The sequence below is a fragment of the Ranitomeya variabilis genome, chromosome 2 (genome assembly GCF_051348905.1).
Source record: "Ranitomeya variabilis isolate aRanVar5 chromosome 2, aRanVar5.hap1, whole genome shotgun sequence".
Taxonomy (NCBI): Eukaryota; Metazoa; Chordata; class Amphibia; order Anura; family Dendrobatidae; genus Ranitomeya; species Ranitomeya variabilis.
The window spans coordinates 566837823-566862154 of NC_135233.1; the positions used below are offsets into that span (position 1 = coordinate 566837823).

The 24332-nt window shown below is 44.6% G+C and overlaps 1 protein-coding gene across 2 annotated transcripts in view; it reads right to left on the bottom strand.

The window, feature by feature from the left end:
- The window catches only part of ADCY7 (adenylate cyclase 7), a 175487-nt gene that overhangs the window by 57140 nt on the left and 94015 nt on the right, over positions 1-24332 (bottom strand). For both annotated transcript variants that reach the window (XM_077288219.1, XM_077288220.1), the window contains exons 4-5: positions 13571-13768; positions 7910-8071 (exon numbers count right to left, since the gene is read on the bottom strand). In XM_077288219.1, coding sequence (XP_077144334.1) covers positions 7910-8071; positions 13571-13768 — 360 coding nt within the window. The remainder of the gene's footprint in view (positions 1-7909; positions 8072-13570; positions 13769-24332) is intronic.

The following is a 24332-nucleotide window of genomic DNA, read 5'->3' on the forward strand; positions in this document are numbered from 1 at the left end:
CAGGAAGAACGGATAGTAATGCGAAAAATGTGCTGAATTAAGGAAACACAAAATAAGAAGTGTTGTGCCCAATACTGCGTGTTACAATCTGATGAACTTGAACTGTAAACTTCTGTGTGTTGAAACAAACTGGGTGTCCGCCGAGTTAAGTGCAGCGGCTCCGGAAGATGGATGCCTTCAGACAGCGGAAGCCTGTGGCCTACAAGTGAGTGTGATGCCCGCCACACCCGAGAGCTCACTGAGACTAGGACACAGGGCCGTATTTGCCACTAGGCACGTGAGGGCACATGCCTAGGGCGGGGACACTGCAGGGGGGCGGCACCTGAGCAAGGTTTGGTGTTTTTTTTATTTATTTTTTATTTTTTTAAAGCTGGGTCACCTCCCGACCCGCCCCCCCCCCGCCTCCCCCCTTGAAGACGATACTCACCTGCTCCAGCGATGCCTGGTCTCGGCGTCTGGAGCTCTTCCTGAATGAGCGGTCAGGTGATACCGCTCTGCTAATTAAGGTCATGAATATGCGCATATTCATGACCTTAATTAGCAGAGCGGTATCACCTGACCGCTCACGCAGGAAGAAGGTGCAGCGCGCCGGGAGTCGGGACAGCCAGAGGGACGTCGCGGCCGTTCGGGGAGGAACAGGTGAGTATGACTGAGGGATGGGGGGGGACAGGGGAGGGGGGAAGAAGGAGGACGGCAAGCCGCGCCATTCAAGATGGGGGGTGGGATATGAGCCATGCATACGGGGGGGTGGGGGGTTAATATGAGCCATGCATACAGAGGGGGGGGGGTTAATATGAGCCATGGATACAGAGGGGGGGTTAATATGAGCCATGCATACAGAGGGGGGGGGGGTTAATATGAGCCATGCATACAGAGGGGGGGTTAATATGAGCCATGCATACTGAGGGGGGGTTAATATGAGCCATGCATACAGAAGGGGGGTTAATATGAGCCATGCATACAGAAGAGGGGTTAATATGAGCCATGCATACAGAAGGGGGGTTAATATGAGCCTTGCATACAGTAGGGGGGTGAATATGAGCCATGCATACAGAAGGGGGGTTAATATGAGCCATGCATACACAAGGGGGGTTAATATGAGCCATGCATACAGAAGGGGGGTTAATATGAGCCATGCATACAGAAGGGGGGTTAATATGAGCCATGCATACAGAAGGGGGGTGAATATGAGCCATGCATACAGAAGGGGGGTTAATATGAGCCATGCATACAGAAGGGGGGTTAATATGAGCCATGCATACAGAAGGGGGGTTAATATGAGCCATGCATACAGTAGTGGGGTTAATATGAGCCATGCATACAGTAGGGGGGTGAATATGAGTCATGCATACAGAAGGGGGGTGAATATGAGCCATGCATACAGAAGGGGGGTTAATATGAGCCATGCATACAGAAGGGGGGTTAATATGAGCCATGCATACAGAAGGGGGGTTAATATGAGCCATGCATACAGAAGAGGGGTTAATATGAGCCATGCATACAGAAGGGGGGTTAATATGAGCCTTGCATACAGTAGGGGGGTGAATATGAGCCATGCATACAGAAGGGGGGGGGGGGGTTAATATGAGCCATGCATACACAAGGGGGGTTAATATGAGCCATGCATACAGAAGGGGGGTTAATATGAGCCATGCATACAGAAGGGGGGTTAATATGAGCCATGCATACAGAAGGGGGGTTAATATGAGCCATGCATACAGAAGAGGGGTTAATATGAGCCATGCATACAGAAGGGGGGTTAATATGAGCCTTGCATACAGTAGGGGGGTGAATATGAGCCATGCATACAGAAGGGGGGTTAATATGAGCCATGCATACACAAGGGGGGTTAATATGAGCCATGCATACAGAAGGGGGGTTAATATGAGCCATGCATACAGAAGGGGGGTTAATATGAGCCATGCATACAGAAGGGGGGTGAATATGAGCCATGCATACAGAAGGGGGGTTAATATGAGCCATGCATACAGAAGGGGGGTTAATATGAGCCATGCATACAGAAGGGGGGTTAATATGAGCCATGCATACAGTAGTGGGGTTAATATGAGCCATGCATACAGTAGGGGGGTGAATATGAGCCATGCATACAGAAGGGGGGTGAATATGAGCCATGCATACAGAAGGGGGGTTAATATGAGCCATGCATACAGAAGGGGGGTTAATATGAGCCATGCATACAGAAGGGGGGTTAATATGAGCCATGCATACAGAAGAGGGGTTAATATGAGCCATGCATACAGAAGGGGGGTTAATATGAGCCTTGCATACAGTAGGGGGGTGAATATGAGCCATGCATACAGAAGGGGGGGGGGGGTTAATATGAGCCATGCATACACAAGGGGGGTTAATATGAGCCATGCATACAGAAGGGGGGTTAATGTGAGCCATGCATACAGAAGGGGGGTTAATATGAGCCATGCATACAGTAGGGGGGTGAATATGAGCCATGCATACGGGGGGGGGGAATATGAGCCATGCATACAGGGAGGCGAATATGAGCCATGCATACAGGAGGGGGGGTCATTATACAGTATAGAGAACTGTGTGTGGCCATAATACAGTATTGAGCATCATGTGTAGCCGTTATACAGGATGGAGCATCATGTGTGGCCATTATACAGTATGGTGCATCATGTGTGGCCATTATACAGTATGGAGCATCATGTGTGGCCATTATACAGTATGGAGCATCATGTGTGGCCATTATACAGTGTGGAGCATCATGTGTGGCCGTTATACAGTATGGAGCATCATGTGTGGCCAATGGCCATTATACAGTATTGAGCATCATGTGTGGCCGTTATACAGTATGGAGCACTGTGGCCATATTTTTTTGTTTATAATTATTGTATATAAAACAGTGTGATCAGCAGTGCTAAATGGCTATGGTTGGGACGTGGATATGGGTGTGACTAGTTGTGAAATGGGTGTGGTCAGAGGCGTGGCCTAAAATTTGCCGCGGCGCACTACGTGCGCCACAAGCTTTATACCTCCTTCCCTTCAAAAGTTGGGAGGTATGGTACCGCATTTGCCAGATCATGGCAAAGTGCAGCAAATCCCATAGGGAATGAATGAGGCCGAACGCAGTGTTGCTGTAAGTGATCCGTTACGCAGCACATGCAGAAAAACTGCCGGATCTGCTGCAAAAGGCGACTTTCACATCAGCGATTCTTGCCAAAGTCACTGCCGATAGTGTCATACTCACCAAAGGGGGAGGCAGCACTAAAAGTGCCTAGGGCAACAGAAACTCTAAATACGGCCCTGCTAGGACACTATTTTCCTGTAAAGTGCCAGGGTGTTATGGAGCAGCAGCTTGTCCATGACTATCTCCTTCCAGCACCTTACATCTACAGCAGTATTCCCCAAGTCCGGTCCTCAAGAGCCACCAAGAGGTCATGTTTTCAGGATTTCCTTAGTATTGCACAGGTGATAATTGCATCACCTGGACAGGCAAGCATTCAATGACCTGTGCAATACTAAGGAAATCCTCAAAACATGACCTGTTGGTGGCTCTTGAGGACCGGACTTGGGGAACACTGATCTACAGTATGGAAGACGAAGACAGCAGTTCAAAAGCAATATGACCTTTGTTTTCAGCCATACTAAACATGACACATTGCTTATGAAGTGTTGCCACCATCTTCCATACTCTTCTTTGCGTGGGACTTACGGATCAAGTCCCTCGAGGGCTTGTACCTTCTCTTACGTGTAATTTTGCCTTCCAGTGCTGCTTTTTGTCCTCATTATTATTTTAATTGTAAAACTTTTAGTGCAGTAAATGTAATTAATTTCTTATATATTTACATATAAGGGGAATTCCAGTTACTACACCTATCCTCAAAAAAAAGCAGTAGCTACTAGAATGGTGGGGGTCAGACTCCGGAGATGGAGCGCCCCGACTGTCGCAGGGCCGAGGGGTACCCGGTACCGGGCCTCTCTGTCTCAGTTCGGGGATTGTCACGGTGGCTATGAACATAAGGATGAATGACCTCAGAGAGATCAAAACATCCAACACCGCGGAGACACCATCACGTGTTTCTCAACGCAGTGATCCAGAACACTGCCCCCATCCCTTATGGGAAATATGCAAATGCATGTAGAAAAGCCGCGGAGACACCATCACGTGTTTCTCAACGCAAGCAATGAATAGCCAGGTCTTTCACCGGGAAGGAACAACCACGGGAAGGGCAGCATCCAATAAAGGAAAACCACCTATGCCACATTATCACACATTATGGTGTCTCCGCGGTGTTGGATGTTTTGATCTCTCCGAGGTCATTCATCCTTATCTTCATAGCCTTTTCACTAGGCACTGCTCCTAATAGCCAGTTTCCTACTCCACACTGATGAGGGGCAAATACCCCGAAACAGCTGTCTGTGGATGGATACCATGTTTTGGCATAGGTGGTTTTCCTTTATTGGATGCTGCCCTTCCCGTGGTTGTTCCTTCCCGGTGAAAGACCTGGCTATTCATTGCTTGCGTTGAGAAACACGTGATGGTGTCTCCGCGGCTTTTCTACATGTCACAGTGGCTAGACCCGGTCCGTGACCCTGCTAAGGGGCGTCCAATGAAAGTTGAGGATGATAAGGTGTGGTGCAGGTCGCGGTGAATAACGAGGACACAGGGTTGCAGTCTCTTTACCTCTTTACTGAAGGCTTCAGGATCCTCAATCCAGAGTACGGTTAACAGGGCTGAGACCGGCCGGTCCGATGGCACCTCCAGAGTTCCCTTTGCAGGTGGAAATCTGTGCCTACCTTCTAGCGCCTGTGTGTTGTAGTCCTTCCCTGCTGAGCACCACGGGATAGTCCTCACAACTGTTGTGTCTGTTTCTGATGTTCCCTCACAACTGATTCTGATGTTCTTCTCCGTCCCCCAGATGATATGGCTAGGACGCACCCGTATGACGGGTAGGCCTGGAGTTCTTCCGGGACCCTAGAGTCGCCCCTCTCCCACAATTGCCCCCTTTGTCTGCTTAGGTGATTTAGGTGAGACAGCCCGCCTACAACTGACTGTCCTGCCGTTGGTTTGAAGTAAGGCTTGGAGCCAATACTTCCTCGGCGTTCCGGCCACCGGCTACGCGCCTCAGTAGGATGTTGCCTCGATCTTACAGCACGACTGCTACTGGTGTTTTCTCCTTGTTGCTATGATCTCGTTTCTCACTCTTCGCAATAAACCTTGCTTCTTGTCCTTTCTTGGGGTACCGCCGCAATGAAGTGCAGGCGTGGTCCCGTAACGTTCTTTCCTGTTCGCTAGGCCCCTGTCAGGATCCCACCCCTGACAGAGACCCCCCTGAATCTTCCCCTGCAACACCCTCTGCCACAGGATGTTGCCTGGTTCCAACCCAGTCAGCTTTCTGTCTAACTTCCTATCTAATCCCCAGTTTTACCAGATTGTGAGGAGTGGCCTAATGCATAGCACCCTTAGCTCCCCCTGGAGGCCAGACTGTGAAGTGTATTGGTGTCTGTGATACCTGGTCAGGTGAACTCCTTCAGTGCCATCAGACGTACCATAGCCCCCCTTAGTGGTGGAGCAACAGTACTGCAATGACCAGGACTCTGGGGCGCTGCACTGACCTCTACCAGTAGCCAGAACAGGAGCCTTGTAGCTGAATGTACGGCCAGTTGTGCGCCAATGTTCTAAGCGCTCTTCATAGGACTGGTTGAGTCAGCCCGGCACTCGGCGATCGCCAACAGTCAGAGATTTTGACTAGATCATGAGCCCACAAGTTCTGGTGATTGGTGAGGTCTCAGTGGCTGGACCTACATGAATCAAACACTGTGGATCCTTTGCTTTATATCCACTGCAATACTCACTTTGCAGATGTTCTTCCATCAATGTTCATAAGCACAAGACCAGGGCAGATTATAGAGACATTATGAAGCTAACCCTTCTCTTTTGGAATCGGTTTTCTTTTGCCTTCTTCTAACATAACACAATAACATGTCGCCATGCTATAATACAACTACAATGCAGCCATACTTCAATCATGTTAGGATTCCAGTATGTTAAAATTGTGAAAAATACAAGTGTATTAAGTTCAATGAAGAATTTAAGGCCTCCATACACAACAGACTAACGTCGGCTGAACCCGACGATATCATGGGGTTTAGCTGTTGACGTGTATGAGGCAATGGCCAACTAATCGTCGGAGAAAATGGTGATTGTCCATGTCCAATTTTGGACTGCCGGTGGCATTGTTCTCTCTAAGATAAGCCATGTCAGTCGGTGGCTTTCTCGTAGAGAACATAGGTGGGCTCAGCCGAACGAGTGCTCCTGTGTGTGGGAGAGTTGGCTGAGAGTGCAGTTAGCCACAGCACTGTTTGTCCGACAGACATCTAATATGTATGGCCAGCCTTAGAGTAAGGCCAGAGTCACAGGAGCATATAAATGCTAGCACTCGGCCCAATGTTATTCAATGGGGAAGTGCTGATGACCGATTTTTTTCACTGACAGAATCGGCTTGTGAAAAAATTGCAGCATGCTGAGATTTCACTCTGAAATGGATGTCACTCATCAATTCAAGTCTATGCCTGTGTGGAAAACATCGGACTGCACTCTGATGACATCTGAGTGCAGTCTGTTTTCACACAATGGAGAAGATTGAGCAATTTTGTTATTCATCGTTGACTCAGTGTGCTCCAATGTTGTCATCCGAGAGAATCAAATCAAAACATGCTGACACTGAGCAAGCTCAGATCAGAGTGTCATTAGCACAATCTCTGGAGTGATAGAATCTACGGTCATGTGAACTTGGCCTTAGTATAAGAAGTATCACACACTCTGTATTAAGGCGCCAGACTACGCTAGTGGCATACAGTGGTCCTGGCGATACAATAGGTGTAGTTGTCTGCTTATGGCAGTGACCTCAGTGGCGCACCAGGAGCTTGTCTGTGGAGGATATGAGATCATGGAGCATGGCTTTGGAGACTCATTTTGCAGCCTGACTCACAGTTCTAGCTAATCGGCTCAACGTCCCGGCTACCAGACTGTCTGTAATCTATGGGAGAACAATACAGTGCAGGCAATGAGGAGAACAAAAAGGAATTTACGGGTCATCTCTGCCATGCAATCCATGGGAAGGTTTGGCGTGAAATGACGCCGTATGCAGACTTCTGAATAAGCTGCTCCATTAGCCAGATGACACTACTATTTATTTTTTCCATATAGCACAAGGCGCATTTATTATTGCCTATTAGAGTTATGTCGGTATCACAAATACGTGTTTATCTGCCTAATGTCCGGCTCAGGAGCCTTGCGCCAATCCATACGGGGACCATGAAACATGGACATAGGACACCAGCTTCATGTTAATATATTTGCTTATGCTGCATGTTTTTATTACTACTATATTTTTATTGCACCATTAATAAACTTTTATCTCTAAGGATTATATTGACCTAGACCATGGAAATGGCCCCACCACATCTGTTCTGCAGTAGTTCCATCACGTTTTCATTCTTTACAAGTGATGGGTTTATTTCTGCACACCGGCCATCATTAATTAGGCCATCGTCATCACCCACGCCACAATCAGTCACTGGCCATCATCCACTAGCATAGAGAACATGGAGATTTTAGCCTTAGGACATTTCATTTTACCAAAGATGGCAGTATTGCCATAATATCAGAATACATGAAGCAATGAGCCGTAAGCTGCTGCGGCCACAATGATGCAAACTGACCAAATCCTGACGCTACGGGATTTCCAGAGACTTATTTTGTGGCAACTGATAAGTAGTAGCATGCGATCGGTGAGGTCAGATTGTGTGAAAACATATACGGGAAGTAAAAAAGGAACATATTACATGGTTTAGAATAAGACGTTGTCACACCGTGAGGTCTGATATTTATCACCTGTGTCTTTCTGGTCGTGATCAATGACATTACCTCGAATGCAACGGTGTCACGGGTGCTTGAGGACATCATGACGGTGATACTGATAACAACGATGTGGGACAGTCCAGAGATGATGCTGATAATCAGGCAGGCCCGCATCCCCAGGGGCAGCATGGTGTACACGGAGAACGTTATAAACAGGAAGAAGGGCACCTGAAGAAGGCAGGCAGAAGGTAAGGAAATCTTATTTCATTCACACCCACAAGGACAAATTCATAAAACATTAACTAATCACTGCACTTTTAGACAATTTAATCTCATTTCCTTAATTATCTCATTGTTAAAAAAACTGTCTTATTTGCCCCCTACCCCTCACGGAAAAAGAAAACAAAACTCCCATTAGGTGTCTCTTGTGTAACTTGCTGCCCACTGCCTGTTGTCAGGTGCAATCCTCTGGCAGTAGAGACAGAGGGATTGGGACAGTTTTTTCTATATATAATAGACACACCAAAAGCATTTTTAACTCGTTGTGGTGGATTACTACATCAAGACCATGTTTTTTTTTGTTTGAAAGGACACGTACAATGCTTAATTCATTCATTCATTAATTCATATGCATTAATTCAGCTTCATTTTAACTCAGGTTTTGTTAGTTGGGCTTCATTATTGCACCATAAAAGTAAATCAACTTTCTAGGATTATTCCCATCTTATAAAGTGACGGCACATCATACTAATGTATGCCATCGCTTTATAACCAGCGGCGGTCCTACTTCTGAGACACCCACTGATCCTAAAAAACGAAGGGGTCACAGCACATATCCTAGCTACTTCCACCTCCTGGACAAAATATATTATAATGATACATTTAGAATATATTTATTAATATATATTAATATATTTATTATATATAATATTATTTGTATAAATAATTATAATAATAAAGCCTCAAAATTATAAAAGAACATTTCCAACCCCTTACCCATTCCACTAAGCTCATACACATGCTGCGTCTTTGGGGGAGGTGGAGAGACCCAGCATTTTACAGCACCAGCAAAGTGAATTAAACAATTCTGAAATCTCTTGTACAACTGCTCCATTCACATCTAGGGGGCTGACTGAGGCAGTCAGGTAGTACTTAAACCCGGGTTTGTTAGTTCCATGAATGGAGTGTTGGTCGCACACGTGCAGAGCACGTCATTCACAACTTGTACTTGTGGACCTCCATTCTCGTGATTACTGGGAATCCATGGTGTCAGACCCATGTGATCAGTCATTTCTCACCTCTCTCACTGGGAAATGCTATGAAGGAGAAAACCCCTTGACGGACCATCAAGCTGACTGATAGATTCTCAGTTAGCTCATTCTGCAGCCAGCAATAGACAGAACACGGAGGTTATAAATGGCAACATTTTTTAATGAAAATCAATTACAAAAATTAATTTTAGTCCAGACACATACATTTAAAAGAGAAAACAGAAACGTCCCTAAAGGTGGCCGGCTAGGTCTTGGTCATTATCTAATAAGCAGTTTGCTCTATAAATGTGACTTATAATCATATTGTTAAAGACTTTGTGGAATTGGAATTCGTCCATTTTGTTCCAATGTGAACAAGTGCCCACTGATTATTCCCCAAGTTCCCCAGGACAGGGAATGATGCCAGCAGCTTGTTATTCTGATACCTATTAAATATTTATCGAGTCTGCGGGGAACAAGACTTTCTGGCAAGGGATACAATCCAGTGCGGAGCCTGTCTGAAACTGAACAAAGGTCTGATCTGGCCAGCCAAAAATCCATTTAGAAAGAAAGCGTCCAATTCCCCTGATAACAATGCAGCCGATTTATTTCCCCTTTACTATAAATCAGGTATGTGTAAATCATCTGCGTTGCACATACGTGAGGCCAATGCTCCATTTCTTTTTTTGCTAGACTGGGTATTGGAATTAGTCCAGGCTGACATGTATTGGTCATATCAGTAAGCAGAAGTTTGGGTATTTTTAAGCTAGTTCCCTCTTCTGCACCATTTACACAGAAGGGAAGCTAGACCGGGCCACGAGCACTAGCATATCAGACCTGCAACATCTGCTTTCCGAACCACGTAACATGGCAGGATCAGGGTATAGTGAAGCTGCCCAATCTATGGACTGCATGCTACAGAACTTCCATCTATGGGCCGCATGCTACAGACCTTCCATCTATGGGCCGCATGCTACAGACCTTCCATCTATGGGCCGCATGTTACAGGCCTTCCATCTTTGGGCCGCATGTTAAAGACCTTCCATCTATGGGCCGCATGTTACAGACCTTCCATCTATGGGCAGCATGCTACAGACCTTCCATCTTTGGGCCGCATGCTACAGACCTTCTATCTATGGGCCGCATGCTACAGACCTTCCATCTATGGGCCGCATGCTACAGACCTTCCATCTATGGGCCGCATGTTACAGGCCTTCCATCTTTGGGCCGCATGTTAAAGACCTTCCATCTATGGGCCGCATGTTACAGACCTTCCATCTATGGGCAGCATGCTACAGACCTTCCATCTTTGGGCCGCATGCTACAGACCTTCCATCTATGGGCCGCATGCTACAGACCTTCCATCTATGGGCCGCATGGTACAGACCTTCCATCTATGGGCCACATGCTACAGACCTTCCATCTTTGGGCCGCATGCTACAGACCTTCCATCTATGGGCCGCATGCTACAGACCTTCCATCTATGGGCCGCATTTTACAGACCTTCCATCTATGGGCCGCATGCTACAGACCTTCCATCTATGGGCCGCATGCTACAGACCTTCCATCTATGGGCTGCATTTTACAGACCTTCCATCTATGGACCGCATGCTACAGACCTTCCATCTATAGACCGCATGCTACAGACCTTCCATCTATGGACCGCATGATACAGACCTTCCATCTATGGGCCGCATTTTACAGACCTTCCATCTATGGGCCGCATTTTACAGACCTTCCATCTATGGGCCGCATGCTACAGACCTTCCATCTATGGGCTGCATTTTACAGACCTTCCATCTATGGACCGCATGCTACAGACCTTCCATCTATGGACCGCATGATACAGACCTTCCATCTATGGGCCGCATTTTACAGACCTTCCATCTATGGACCGCATGCTACAGAGCTTCCATCTATAGACCGCATGCTACAGACCTTCCATCTATGGACCGCATGATACAGACCTTCCATCTATGGGCCGCATTTTACAGACCTTCCATCTATGGACCGCATGCTACAGAGCTTCCATGGTTATAGACCGTATACAGATCGCGAAAGTTAGCCACATCTCCTTACCTCCGGTAAAATACAGTAATTCTTAAGCTTGCTTCAAAATCATTGTTCTCAGAAGCCCGTTATCCTGTGTAAACACTAATGTGCTGTCGAGAACTATGACAACCTATGCATCTTAAATAATTACAGACTGTTCAGCGCACGCGAGAAGCACAGTCTGCCTGTGTAAACAAGGCTCTGACCGGTGATTGTCAATTGCCGCGCATCGACTAAGGTAAAGGGATACTAGCCAATATCTATCCAACGTATATGAAGAGCTTTAATCAGCCTGGGAAAACTGGTCTAAAAAGGCACCTGGGCCTAAAGGAAGCTGCAAAAACTGCTGCAGATCTTTGTGGAAATGCTGCAGGTTTCACACTCCACATTGCAGATGGTGAAGCCCACAGCAAATGGACATACTATGCATTAATAATTGACAGCATAGGCGATTTTCTGCAGCACATTTTCTCTGCAGCACAAGTATGAGATATCAGAGTCTCATCCACAATGCTGGTCCTGTGACAGTGGAGTTTCTGAGCAGATTCCCGTGTGAATATACCCTTCAGTCATGTTTCCATGTAGAGTAAATGCTCTGGGTTTATTTTTTGTGCAGAAAATCTGCTGCATTTAACAGTTCAAGCAAAGCGGATGTGATTTCATGAAAACTCATGCACACAGTGGCTTTAAAGACACCAGCGAACCCTGCATTTTTGGTGCATATTTTTTCCTACAGTCTGTAAAACATGCTGCAACAAATGTTCCCCTAAATGCATAAAAAAATGGGAAACTGCAAAAAAAAAAGCAATAATGCCATCATATATTTTGGTGCAGACACCAGCGGAATATAATTCAGCGTTTTTGGGATCATGGCCTGATACCGGGCAATATCTGGATCAGATCACTGTGATTCCCATTGAAGCAGAATGACTGAGTTTTTGAGAAAACAAAGGCACGTTGCAGCCCCATTGTGTGGCCACCACGTTTCGTGGGGGGCATATGCTGGTGGCAGAGGAAAGCTTGTGTGCCAATTGTGCTTTTGCGTTCCTTTGGTTACAGACTACAAACAAACGGTGTGTAGTCAGCCCTGCGTTCGGGTGATCATTACATACCCCATTTTCACAATCCGCTGCATTCCTGCAGAGAATAATCTAAGATAAAACACAACATGATCTTTACTCCACACGGAAAACATCCGGATAGGATTTGTAAATATTGAAACCTGATGCAAATCTGCTACTCTCCAATCCCCCCTTCAGATGCAGGAGTCACAATAACATGGTTTTGACGGTATACATTCCTTTACGAGTAGATTTTAAGGTTTTCTCTGCAGGGAGCTTTGTAAGTAAAGGTTATCTGCCATTTTGCTTCTTGCACACTAGGTCCCTTTGTATATGTGGATGCAGCTGCACCATCCTCGCGCTCAGACCGGACACCTGAGCGCTTCATCTCCCTCCTTGCTGACAACGCCTCTTTGTTTTCTAGCAGAGCGTTACAGAGACATTACAGTGCACCCGAGTCACATCTTCTCTCCCACTTCTGACATTTCCTTTAAAACTTCATCAATATTGCATTATATAAACAGGTTACTTCCAAGAAACAGGAAAAAAGCTAATTTAATGGTAAAATAAATAAATTCTTATTATATTAGCATACTATTTCACTTTGCATGCTGGTAAGTGTAGTACATCCATAGCGCGCTACTGACAACCCCTATTAGAGCATTATGATTTAAAGTGTTATTTCAATATCCATGGATTATCACAAGATCTGGATTCCGCCAATGGGACCCCCAATGATTGCCAAAACAGGGGACTTGTGACCATGATGTACCTTGGTTCTCTTTTGGCTGGAAGACTTCGGAGAGCAGGAGGCAAATCAAGAGGCAGGTTGTGCGTGCACCCTACCGCCACATTATACATCTAGGGCGAGGGCAAAGAGTTGGGCACAGCGCTGATACTCAAGGTTTGGCATCCTTAGTGCCAAGACGTAGAAATCCTCAGCAGGACAAACGTGTGACCTGACACTCTTCTACTCCTCCTGGTTACGGTCTTGCTACCATGTGGGGAAAAGTGATATAAGTGGCGGACGGTTCTCGCAGCAGCTGCGCTGCGGAGGAATCCACACCTATTACATCATTTTTAACAAATTTAGTGGTATGATGAAGACTGGGAAGCTCCATTAATGTATAGCCTCTCACCCAAGACATTCATTATTGCGGTGGCATGGCAGACGGATTAGATCTCATCAGCAGGACACTATACAAAGAGCTGATTTTTCAAACGGTCCTTTGATCAAAAAAAAAAACCTCCAAAAACTATAGCACCCCTTTAATGATCTGGAAATCTCAATGATTAGCTAGAAAATCTAACTTCTATTTTCATAGTGATACAGGAAGAATCCACAGTGAATACATCGGCATTACCTGGTCCCATGTTTGGACATTGCTTGGATCATAAATTAATACATATCCGATAGACAGGAGGCAGGCGTAGATCACAAGGGAAAACACTTGCAGCCACTTTCGTCCAAATGATTCTGTGTAAACCAAAACGTAGAGAGCGCAGAATATCACCAAGGCCACGAATACTGTGATTATGAAGACAAGATGTTTAGTGGGATTCTGGGGAGAAAAAAAAAAAAAAAGAAAAGATGGTGTCAGGATAATCCAACAAATGTCAGCTTTGGCAAGATTAGATTTTAAAAACATTCAGCAATTGCTCAAAACAGTAAATCCATAAAATTGTGACCCCACAGCAATTCTACACTGTAGACGGCGTCCTTGCAATAAAAACGTGCTCAGCTGTCAGAGATTATTCATGTCAGGAAAAAATGACTTGATTTTCAACAGTGCTATTCATCAGATTTTCATTAGTTTTTAGGCAATTTCATCAGTAATTTTTTTGCACCAAAAACTATATAAATTACAAAACGTCTATTTCAATGTTATTCATGGATAGCACAAGGACTGATGCCATCCATGTGCTGTCCATGATTTTCACAGATCCATGACTCCGATCTAAATCAGCGTGTCCATGATTTTTTTTTTTTGCAGATACATGGTCCACAAAAAAATACGGACACGTGAAGAGCTATAAAGAATAATAATGGATACGTATTACATTCATGAAAATCACTGATAGAACATGTACATGAAAAAAGAACGCCTGAATGGCCTTAGGCAGAAGATCAGACATCCGTGTATCATGGTTTAGTATAGACCGGACTGCACGGACTGTCTGCAGGTCTCCTGGTTCCAATATACCTATAAGCCGGTTGCGTTTGGGTCAGAAGATAAGCGGCAACTCTGCATTTCACAGTCACAATGATACATGGACGTCTAAATTTACAAGTTTCTTTTTTAAGTAGAAAACTAGTGCAAATAGCACCGATAAGTCTCCCAAATGTGCACTGCACGTACTACAAGTTGTTGACCAGTATTTTCGATAACACAATATAGTATAGACTGCGAAAAACCTGTAACCGGCTTCCTGCTTCTAGTCCGACAGAGCAGTGACCTAGAAGCTGACCCTGCACCATAGGGCAGAATTTAAGATGCAACGCATCCATCATCCTGAATGTCTACCTAGTGGCATCCGACGCCTCTATTGGGGCACATTCACATAGCCACGTCAGTTTATAATCCATTAAATATGTTCAACTTCCTTGGGCAATCAAAATTTAGCATAGCCTCAGACTTGAGTGCCAGAGTATGATCCACAAAAACGGAGAGAGCTTCTTGTGATAGTCAGTCCTTACATAAAAGACTGTATAAGTTGGAGCATACAACAGCTGGAGACTTATGCTGCAGGAACTATCTTGCCTAGACAGCAAATTGTGCTAGAGTTTGTTAATACTATATTGTGTGACATCTAAGTGGTTGTCCATTTTAGTTCTTTCATAAAGGCTGTATTATGAAGATACAGATTGTTTCATTCCCACCAAAGATCAATCATTGTCTCACACACAATGTCTTTGTGCCAATTAAGTCTGTTGAAAACTGATATTGGTTATGGGCCCCTGACAACCTAGGTAAGAGACACAGAATAAATGCAGAAGGTACTGGATATGGAGACCTCATATTCTCCAGAAAAAGGCATAAATTTAGCCAGTAAAAGAAGTGTTGTATGTTCCCAGTCTAGATGGACTGCGATCTATAAAGAGCATGACAGCTGAAGGACTCACAGATTTCTAAGGTGATGTGTGTGCCATCCTAAAATCCTAAACGGAAAGAGGGTGATCCCTAATGTCAAACATTTACAGTATATTATCTTCATACAGCTAAGGAGCAGGTACTACTCAGCATAGATGGACAAAATGACTGCATCCACACATGGAATGGACGCCTGGGTCACAAAGATCCAAAAGCAATAAAGAACTGAAAAAAAGTAACTTGACAAATGATCTTACGGTATCCACTTGCCTGAATACTGAAAAATGTGAATCCTGACTTCTAAGTTCATGGCTACCAAGGCACCACTACCTAACCATCAGAGCTTCACAACTGTTTGACCTAATACACAGTCATGTGTGTGTGGCTTAATTAAACTGCCTACACCTGGAGGAAACTGGTATACACTGATCTTTATGGAAGGCTTTTCAAAATACACAGTCACATACAGAATGAAAAACAAAACAAGTTTTAGTTAAACTAAATAGACTATGTAATAAAGACCAGCAACACATTTCCACAGATATCCCTCATATTTGAAATTTATAAAGGAGGTGAAATCACAGGACACCAAATAGAAGACTAAGAACATAAAATAGGCATCAAAAGACAGTCCCATACACACAAGAGCAAAACGGAGCAGCTGGAAAGTAAGAATAGAACCTTACCTGAAATGATCAGATGAATGATATCAGATTCTGGCCTACTACTGAAAAATATTGAGCTGAAGACGCAATGACAGCAACTTATTTATAAAATGGACTCTTCTCCAGAGCAGCAGAAAAAACTATATGACCTGTGGCATGGAGAGAAGCCAAGAGGAAAACACTAGTGTTTTGGTCACAGAGCATTTGTCTATATTCCTGAAGAAAAACACACCAAATGCAAAAAGAGAGTGGTGGAATGAATTGTTGTCAGATACTAACAATTCTAAATAATACAAAATCCTAAAAGCCCCAAAGCAGAGCTACTATTAGCAATAACTTTATATTTCCTGGAAAATCACAACATAACCTTTCAGATCATCAATAAAAGTAGTGGACATACTACTTCTGAACAAATGGCTGAAGTCAGTGCAAGCCCAAACACTAGATGTGAGAAAACCGAGGCAAACCACCTGTGCATCTCTCACACCAGACAGGCACCAGACATGATGTACTCACAACATGGGAGAAATAAATCTGCCCTCACAAGGGGAAGCCACTATATAGTTAAAGGCTACAAAGGAACAAAATCTGTGCATGATAACCGCTCTCCGCTGCTGACAGAGCAGTCTGACATAGATGTACCTGCTTATCACTTGTACTAGGCCCTAAAGCGACCTCTCAGGCACAAGCCACTTATTCCTATAAATCAGAAGTCAGGCTTGCCTAATACTTTGGATAAGTTGCAGCCATTGTGCAGCGCCCCAGAGTCCTGGTCGTTGCAGTAACGTCGCTCTGCCGCTAAGGGGAGTGATGTTGCGTCTGATTGCACTAAAGGAGTTCACCTGACCAGGTATCACACACTACACTTCACACTCTGGCCACCAGGGGGGTGGTTCTATCTAGTAGGCCACTCCTCACACTCTGGTAAAACTGGGGGTTGGACAACAAGACAGGGAGAAGTAACTGGGAAGAGCTAGAGAGAGGACCTGTCAGGGATGGGATCCTGGCAGATTCCTAAGAGAACAACGCAACAAGTGAGCAACGGGAATACAGCAAAGAGGCAATAGGACCAGAAGGAGTCGTGCTGTAAGATCGAGGCAACATCCTTCTGAGGCGCAAACAGTCGGTGGCCGGAACGCCGAGAAAGTAAGAGACTTTAAGCATTACTTCAAACCACGGCAGGACAGCCAATTATAGGTTGGCTGTCTCACTTAAACACCTAAGCAGACAACGGAGGCAGCTGTGGGAGAGGGGCGACTCGAGTCCCGGAAGAACTCCAGGCCTACCCTGTCATACGGGTGCGTCCTAGCCATATCACCTGGGGGACGGAGAGAGAACGAACATCAGAGACAGACAGAAGCAGTTGTGAGGACTATCCCGGGGTGCTCAGCAGGGAAGGACTACAACACATAGGCGCTAGCAGGTAGACGCTGATTCTCACCTGTCAAGGGAACTCCTAATGTGCCTTCGGACCGGCCGGTCTTAGACAGCCCTGTTAACAGTGCTCTGGATTGACTACCTCGAAGCCTTCAGTAAAGAGGTAAAGAGACTGCAACCTGGTGTCCTCGTTATTTTTCTGGACCTGCACCGCACCACTACATCATCACCACCCACTCCTTTCATTGGGCGCCCCTCAGCAGGGTCACGGACCGGGTCTAGCCACCGTGACAACCCCAGGACCGAGAGTCAGAGGCCCGGTACGGGTACCCCTCAACCCTGCGGCCGTGGGGGCGCTACAATTGCGTCCTGATGTTTCTCCCTAGACCCCGCTAGTGCGGAGCGCAGACTGATCGGGGTGCTGCCTGCATGTCAATCTGGGCGCTCACTCCGCACTGTTAGAGGGAATACCAGTCCAGCAGCGCTCAGACTGACAAGCAGGAAGTGCTGCCATCTGTCTGCGCCCCGTGCCGACACCGTACCATGCAGATCCTCTATCCAGAGTATGAATGAGGTTTTATAAATACTAGTCTTTTAATACTCAATGGATTTTCTGTCTGCAAAATCCGGATGGTAAATCCGCTGCATTTCCAAACTTTGTTAACATATCCTAAAGACATTGTGAGAATATAAATCAACACACAATTTTGAGGGCAAACTTTGAATAAACAGAACGAAAATAGGGCGAGTCTACATATATTATTCACCCCATAGAAGTCACCCACCTACAACATGCTAATATATTGGCTATTACAGAAGGTAATAACAACCATTTATAGGTATTGTGACGCAGGTCAGATTAGCAATGTATGTATGATGCTAAATGTAATACACACAAGGAGCTTACAATCTATGCCCCTTGCCAACCATTAGTATGCAGCGACATGTCATAGTGCGTGAGCATTGTTAGCAGCTCCTGTGACCGGAGGATCTAGGCCATGTGAGCGCCCTGCCCTTCACCGGAGCCTGACAACCACAGGGTTGCCAAAACACGATTACAGGTGCTACAAAACTGCAATTAAATCTTTACATGCTGCCTAAACTCATCGACGAGCTCACTAATGCTTGGTATGAGGAGGAACATTTAAAGACCATGTCATATTTCACAAAAATCTCTTTATATTTATTGTAAACAAGAAATACTAAATTATACAAATATAAATCAGCTTCTCGGCAACACTGAGCGGCAATGTGTTGTTGGAGTGTGAGCAGTCTGTCTGTAAAGGGGGTCTCTGCCAATAGAAAGGGACATTATAAGTAAATTCCTAGATGACTTTAATTAGGAAATGACACTCTTTTAGTCTAGGGAGGTCATAACTGTAGTACTATAATGATGGGACCGATGCCCGTGAGCACGTGCAGCGGGAAGATCACCCGGACATACCCTATACTATGTACGAGCCATGTGGGTCACAGCAGCCGAGCTTCCCACTGCACATGCTCACAGGCACCGGTCCCATCATTATAGTACTAGTCGTAGTCTACCTAGGCAATCACTAGTACTAGAATGATAGGATCGGTGCCTGTGAGCATGTGCAGCGGGAAATTCAGCTGCTGTAACCCGGACATACCTTATACCACGTACAAGCTATGTCCGGGTCACAGCAGCTGAACTTCCCACTGCACATGCTCACAGGCACCGGTCCCATGATTATAGTACTAGTCGTAGTCTACCTAGGCAATCACTAATACTAGAATGATAGGACCGGTGCCTGTGAGCATGTGCAGCGGGAAGCTCGGCTGCTGTGACCCGGACATACCCTATACCACGTACAAGCTATGTCCGGGTCACAGCAGCTGAACTTCCTGCTGCACATGGTCACAGGCACTGGTCCCATCATTATAGTACTAGTCGTAGTCTACCTAGGCAATCACTAGTACTAGAATGATAGAACCGGTGCCTGTGAGCATGTGCAGCAGGAAGCTCGGCTGCTGTGACCCGGACATACCTTATACCACATACAAGCTATGTCCGGGTCACAGCAGCTGAACTTCCCGCTGCACATGCTCACAGGCACCGGTCCCATGATTATAGTACTAGTCATAGTCTAGCTAGGCAATCACTAGTACCAGAATGATAGGACCGGTGCCTGTGAGCATGTGCAGCGGGAAGCTCGGCTCCTGTGACCTGGCATGGCTCGTACGTGGAATAGGGTATGTCCAGGTGATCTTCCCGCTGCACATGCTCACGGACACCGGTCCCATCATTATAGTACTAGTGATCATCTACCTAGGCAATTACCTCCCTATACTAAACAAATGCAATTTGCCAATTAATGGCATCTAGGAATGTATTTATAATGACATTTCCTTTTTCTTTATTCCCACGGCTGGAGATATAAAGCTATTTTGCTTGCTACTGGTGTTGGTTGGCTAAAGGCGCAGTGTGTTGATGCTACACTGCAACATACCAACCATAAATGTGTTAGTATTTTGATCAGTTTCTGCGACAAATACGCAAAGGAACAAGAAATCAGTGTGTCTGGGGAGCTTGAGCTTTGCAAAATGACTACATTCGTTTTCATATATTGCAACCTTTGGCCATATGAAATGTGTCACGACCAAAGTCACCATGTAACCCCTGCCTAAAGAGCCTACCATCAGAATTCCCCGATCTCCAGTGGTCTCCAATAGTGCTGGAATTAGTGACGTCTCAACCATTCAGTCACTGACAGAAGCATGGGATATCATCACTTCTACTCCTGCTGGAGACCACCAGAGGGATGGGGATTGTAATTGTAAGTAACTTATAAAAGAATACTTCTACATTTATTTTATATCTTATAATACCGTAATAACTTTGATTTATCCGAGTGTAGAAGAAGGTTTTACATCATATAATAAATACAATTAATTTAATTTCCTGAATGCTGGGGGTCCGACCGCTGTGCCCGGCTGGTGTTTGGCACTCCCATAAGAATGAATAGAGCGTCAGTGCACATGATCGACCACCGCTTCATCTGTCGGAGCCCCCATTCTTGTAATCTGTGAAGATCCCAGTGGTCGGACCCCCAGTAATAAGGAAGTTGTCAGCTAGCCCATGGATATTGGATAACTTCTAGAAAATACCCCTTTAAATCCAACCCACTGTAAGGTGTCAATTGCTTTAATGAGATCTTTTGAAGAATCGTTTCTCTGCATCATAAAAAGTATGACTCATGGTCTTGTCAATGTACTAGTGTACACCGAGTGTTTATTAGCACTGTTGTGTGCCAGAATTATAAATCCGCTCTTTTATAAAAGGATTTCCACATTTTTCTGTAAACAGATGAAAGTGGGAAAAAAATGGAGAAACACTCATAAGCATGAGGGTTGTAACCAAAATTACAGGTAAGGTCAGTATTACTCCATTTTTTTTCTTTTACATAATGGTCATTTATTTGCAAAAATGATCAACCGTTGACGTTAAAGGTGTGTTCTTAAGTTTTCTCTTGAGCAGCTAAGAGCAGTACAGTATCCTTACAGTCTCCTTACCTCTTGGTTTCTGACAGGGCGGGCTCAGTGCTTGAGTGACAGATCTGGTGAGTAGCACAGCTGTAGTATTAAGCCACATTCATAAAATCAGCATTTGGACAGTATTTCTTCTCCAAAATCAGGAGTGGAACAGTCAGAGGAAAATTATAATAAAAACACATCACCACTTCTGTATTTTTCATCCACTCCTGGTTTTGGCTTACAAACACTGATGTAAAATACTGAACGCGTGAACGTGGCCTTTATTAGAACTATAAATCCCAGCACAAGTCCTGCTGTAGCACATTCATCTATCAGTGATTTGTCTACATTACTATCATTATGTTTACACAGAGGTAACAAGGCATTTTACCAAGCACATAACTGAGACATCAAGATTAGGAGACCTGCAGGCCAAGCTCCATGGAAACCAGCTGTACACCATGAAAGATAAAAGCTCTCATTGCAGGAGAAAAACAGCAGATAGAAAAAGCAAGTTAAAGGCAAACTTGCTTATTTTATCATGTCCATCTAAATAAAGCAATTTAAGAACTTGATAAAACCCATTTTAATGATTAAAACAAAGCAATGTATGATGGCAAACAACAACATAATATTGAATCACAGGGGAAGTATGCATATGAAAACAGTAGTTAGTTCGGATTTACTAGGCTCTGTTCACAGCTCAGTCATGATATCTGTTTATCACCAACAACACCATGCCGCTTCACAATCAGCTGTTACTTCTGGGAATACCGCTGTGTAATTATTTCTAGGTTTAACTTTACACATACAGGTGATCTAGGAGAAGTGTATAATTAGTACTTACAACTCATGTCTGAACTGCCCAGTTTGGCAGCGTTTCAGTAATCGCACAGTAGTAGTGATAATTTGATGCAATAGTTTTGAGGAACGAGACCAGACACTCACTATAAAAGTGACAGCACCTAAATTAAAGGAAAAGCTTCACTTCTATCAAAGAAAGACCACTGAGGTCATATTAAATGCTTTCCAGAGAGCCAGAAATGTCACATTTATACTTTGCTCTCATTCATGTACATCACATATAATTATGTGTAAGGTTTTTTGTTTGTTTGTTTGTTTGTTTTTAGGGTTATGCTTGGTATAAAAACACTGATAAAATTATAAAAATGACACTATAAACTAAAAATTCAGATGTGACCGTAGTTAAAGGAGTTGTACACCACCTCAATATATTGGGGCAGTATCGGTCACCTAACCTTACTACTTTACAGAGGGTAATTATAGTTATCCCACCACCATTACTGAGTATATATATATATATATATATATATATATATATATATATTTTTTTTTTTTTTAGAAATATATATATATATATATATATATATATATATATATATATATATTTTATATATTATATATATATACACTCACCGGCCACTTTATTAGGTACAACATGCTAGTAACGGGTTGGACCCCCTTTTGCCTTCAGAACTGCCTCAATTCTTCGTGGCATAGATTCAACAAGGTGCTGGAAGCATTCCTCAGAGATTTTGGTCCATATTGACATGATGGCATCACACAGTTGCCGCAGATTTGTCGGCTGCACATCCCAAAGATGCTCCATACAAGGCAGGATGGATCCATGCTTTCATGTTGTTTACGCCAAATTCTGACCCTACCATCCGAATGTCGCAGCAGAAATCGAGACTCATCAGACCAAGCAACGTTTTTCCAATCTTCTACTGTCCAATTTCGATGAGCTTGTACAAATTGTAGCCTCAGTTTCCTGTTCTTAGCTGAAAGGAGTGGTACCCGGTGTGGTCTTCTGCTGCTGTAGCCCATCTGCCTCAAAGTTCGACGCACTGTGCGTTCAGAGATGCTCTTAGGCCTACCTTGGTTGTAACGGGTGGCGATTTGAGTCACTGTTGCCTTTCTATCAGCTCGAACCAGTCTGCCCATTCTCCTCTGACCTCTGGCATCAACAAGGCATTTCCGCCCACAGAACTGCCGCTCACTGGATTTTTTTTCTTTTTCGGACCATTCTCTGTAAACCCTAGAGATGGTTGTGCGTGAAAATCCCAGTAGATCAGCAGTTTCTGAAATACTCAGACCAGCCCTTCTGGCACCAACAACCATGCCACGTTCAAAGGCACTCAAATCACCTTTCTTCCCCATACTGATGCTCGGTTTGAACTGCAGGAGATTGTCTTGACCATGTCTACATGCCTAAATGCACTGAGTTGCCGCCATGTGATTGGCTGATTAGAAATTAAGTGTTAACAAGAAGTTGGACAGGTGTACCTAATAAAGTGGCCGGTGAGTGTATATATATGTATATATATATATATATATATATATATATATATATATATATAATCCTTATAAGAACAAAATGATGAGGGCACTCACCGGTCTTCAGTAAAATCACTTCTTTATTAACAACGATACATCCAGAATAAAGTTATGGCCGGGGGAGAGAGAGCCGAAGCTCGTGTGAGCAGAGGAGGACGACGGCCGTTTCGCGCTTGTCCTGCGCTTCTACGGGCCCGTAGAAGCGCAGGACAAGCGCGAAACGGCCGTCGTCCTCCTCTGCTCACACGAGCTTCGGCTCTCTCTCCCCCGGCCATAACTTTATTCTGGATGTATCGTTGTTAATAAAGAAGTGATTTTACTGAAGACCGGTGAGTGCCCTCATCATTTTGTTCTTATAAGGATTGCATGGATTAAAGACTTTTTTTCTATGAAGGAGCACCAGAGATCACATGTTATGGCGCATTAAGGAGTTACGTCTGTTATCCCCACAAAGAGTCCTGGTTCAAGTTGGATTATGGGTCAGTGCCGCTCAGTTTTTTTGCTTTTTAGTGATATATATATATATATATATATATATATATATAAAAAATGGGGCCACATCAGGCACAGAACTAGGGGTGTCAGCGGGACGGGGTGTTTATTTAGGTCACAAAATATTACAGAGGATGCAGCGTATGGGCAACTGACTATACATGTACACATTGTGGCTGGGAGCAATATTCATGGCCGTCTGGGCCATATGGAAGCGATGGGAAAAGTTATCCTGCCTAGGCTCAGGATCTATTGCTGTATCTTACTGTACGGCAGTAATAATGGTCCTTGCATAGTGCTACTTATTCAGTAATAGCATTGCGGTATTACTTAGTCACCTGGCCGTGGTAATGGTGGAGCTCATGATGTGGCGGTATTAATTGGGCCTTGTATAGTAGCATTATTGTAGTATTGATCTTTGTATGTATTTCTTCAATAACACAATGAAGGTAATAGTTACCACTTGTACAGTAGTAATGGTATATAATGGCGTTATACCTATGTGATTGCCCCCTGAAGACGCCAGTGATCAGCGCTGCAGCTCTCTACACACCACTGTCTGCACGGATTAAGGGCACTGTTGTTGGTACAGCTTTTGTTTCCACACTTGATTTTGCCTAGCGCCACAATTTGTCTGAAACAGGTGC